This window comes from Penaeus monodon, chromosome 21 (assembly GCF_015228065.2).
Source record: "Penaeus monodon isolate SGIC_2016 chromosome 21, NSTDA_Pmon_1, whole genome shotgun sequence".
NCBI lineage: Eukaryota > Metazoa > Arthropoda > Malacostraca > Decapoda > Penaeidae > Penaeus > Penaeus monodon.
Genome location: NC_051406.1, coordinates 36,768,065 through 36,769,329, shown reverse-complemented (window position 1 = coordinate 36,769,329; position 1,265 = coordinate 36,768,065). Strand labels below are relative to the sequence as shown.

The following is a 1,265-nucleotide window of genomic DNA, read 5'->3' as shown; positions in this document are numbered from 1 at the left end:
TGTGCACACTTTCACTACTCATCTCTCTTTCACTTGTTTGTTATGTATTTTTATGCACATATTGCATTGTGCATACATTGCTAAATAATACTTTAATCGTTATTTAAAATGGTGTTTTTGCAAATGTGATTTTATTTTTTATTTGACATTCACAGGCTGATGGCTACACAGGACTTAACCTGGCGAAGGGGATCATATGAGATACTCTTGGTGGTAAGTACAAGGCCATTTAATTATTAACTTAAACTTCCATCCGTGGCTGAATGCAGGATCTTAACTCGTCCGTCTATGGCTGATGGTGTACCACTTAAAGTCATTACTGGTTATGATTGAGTTTGGCTGTGGTATTTACATCCGTCATTGATTGCGATGCGTCCATTCATGGTGACTAAAGTGCGGATTGGTTGTGGCACTTCCGTACATGATTGACTGTGGTACTTCCTTCCGTGATTAAAGGTGACATTTCCATCCATGACTGATTGTAGTACTTTAAATGCCATACTCCAAGCCATGAACAATTGTGACATACGTATGAATGGATCTGATTCTTCCATTCATGACTGATGTGGTATAATTGATTGATTATGGTACCATGACTGATTATGGTACTGTCGTCAGCACTCCCATGCACTATTGCTTGTGACACTTCCATGTATAATGTTTCTTTCGAAGCAACCTGTTATTCCTAAGACCCGTTTTCTGCTCGACTTCCATTTTCTTTGCGTCTCCTCAGGCCGAGGACAGCGGAGAACCGAAACTTAATGGCAGCAGAGTACTCGACATCGAGATCCTAGATTCGAACGACCACGCTCCAGAGTTCTTGTTCTATGGGTGCCTCGCCGAGAAACTGCAAATCAAAATGGAAGAGGTGGGAAATATCTTTGATTATAGTTTGATAGTTTCCATCACATTTGGATCAATCGTTTCGATCAATGTGTGATTAACGAACTTGCGTGTGTAATCCTCTTGCTATGTGAGAGTGGAGCAGAAAAGTTATATCTAAAAAAAATTTAACTGTTCCAATCTCTGCACTCATATCTTTCTCTACTTCTGCCAGAATAAATACGAAGCCGGAGATAAAGTTCTATGCTCCACAGAAGAAGACGTGAGGCCACTGCAGATCATCGTGGTAGACGAAGACATAGGCGAGAACAGGGACTTTACCTGTGAGATTGACTACGAAAAGTCAACTGCCGTGGCTGTAAACGGTAAGTGTTTGGTTTACAAACAATGTTGCTTACTCGTAATCACCAAAAGTGGACTAA

At 40.6% G+C, this 1,265-nt stretch overlaps 1 protein-coding gene across 1 annotated transcript in view; it reads left to right on the top strand.

Moving 5' to 3' along the window:
- The window catches only part of LOC119586444 (cadherin-87A-like), a 12,418-nt gene that overhangs the window by 1,100 nt on the left and 10,053 nt on the right, over positions 1–1,265 (top strand). The window contains exons 2-4 of the mRNA XM_037935172.1: positions 156–213; positions 734–868; positions 1,058–1,208. Of these exons, the coding sequence (XP_037791100.1) occupies positions 160–213; positions 734–868; positions 1,058–1,208 (340 nt within the window). The 5' untranslated portion in view covers positions 156–159. The remainder of the gene's footprint in view (positions 1–155; positions 214–733; positions 869–1,057; positions 1,209–1,265) is intronic.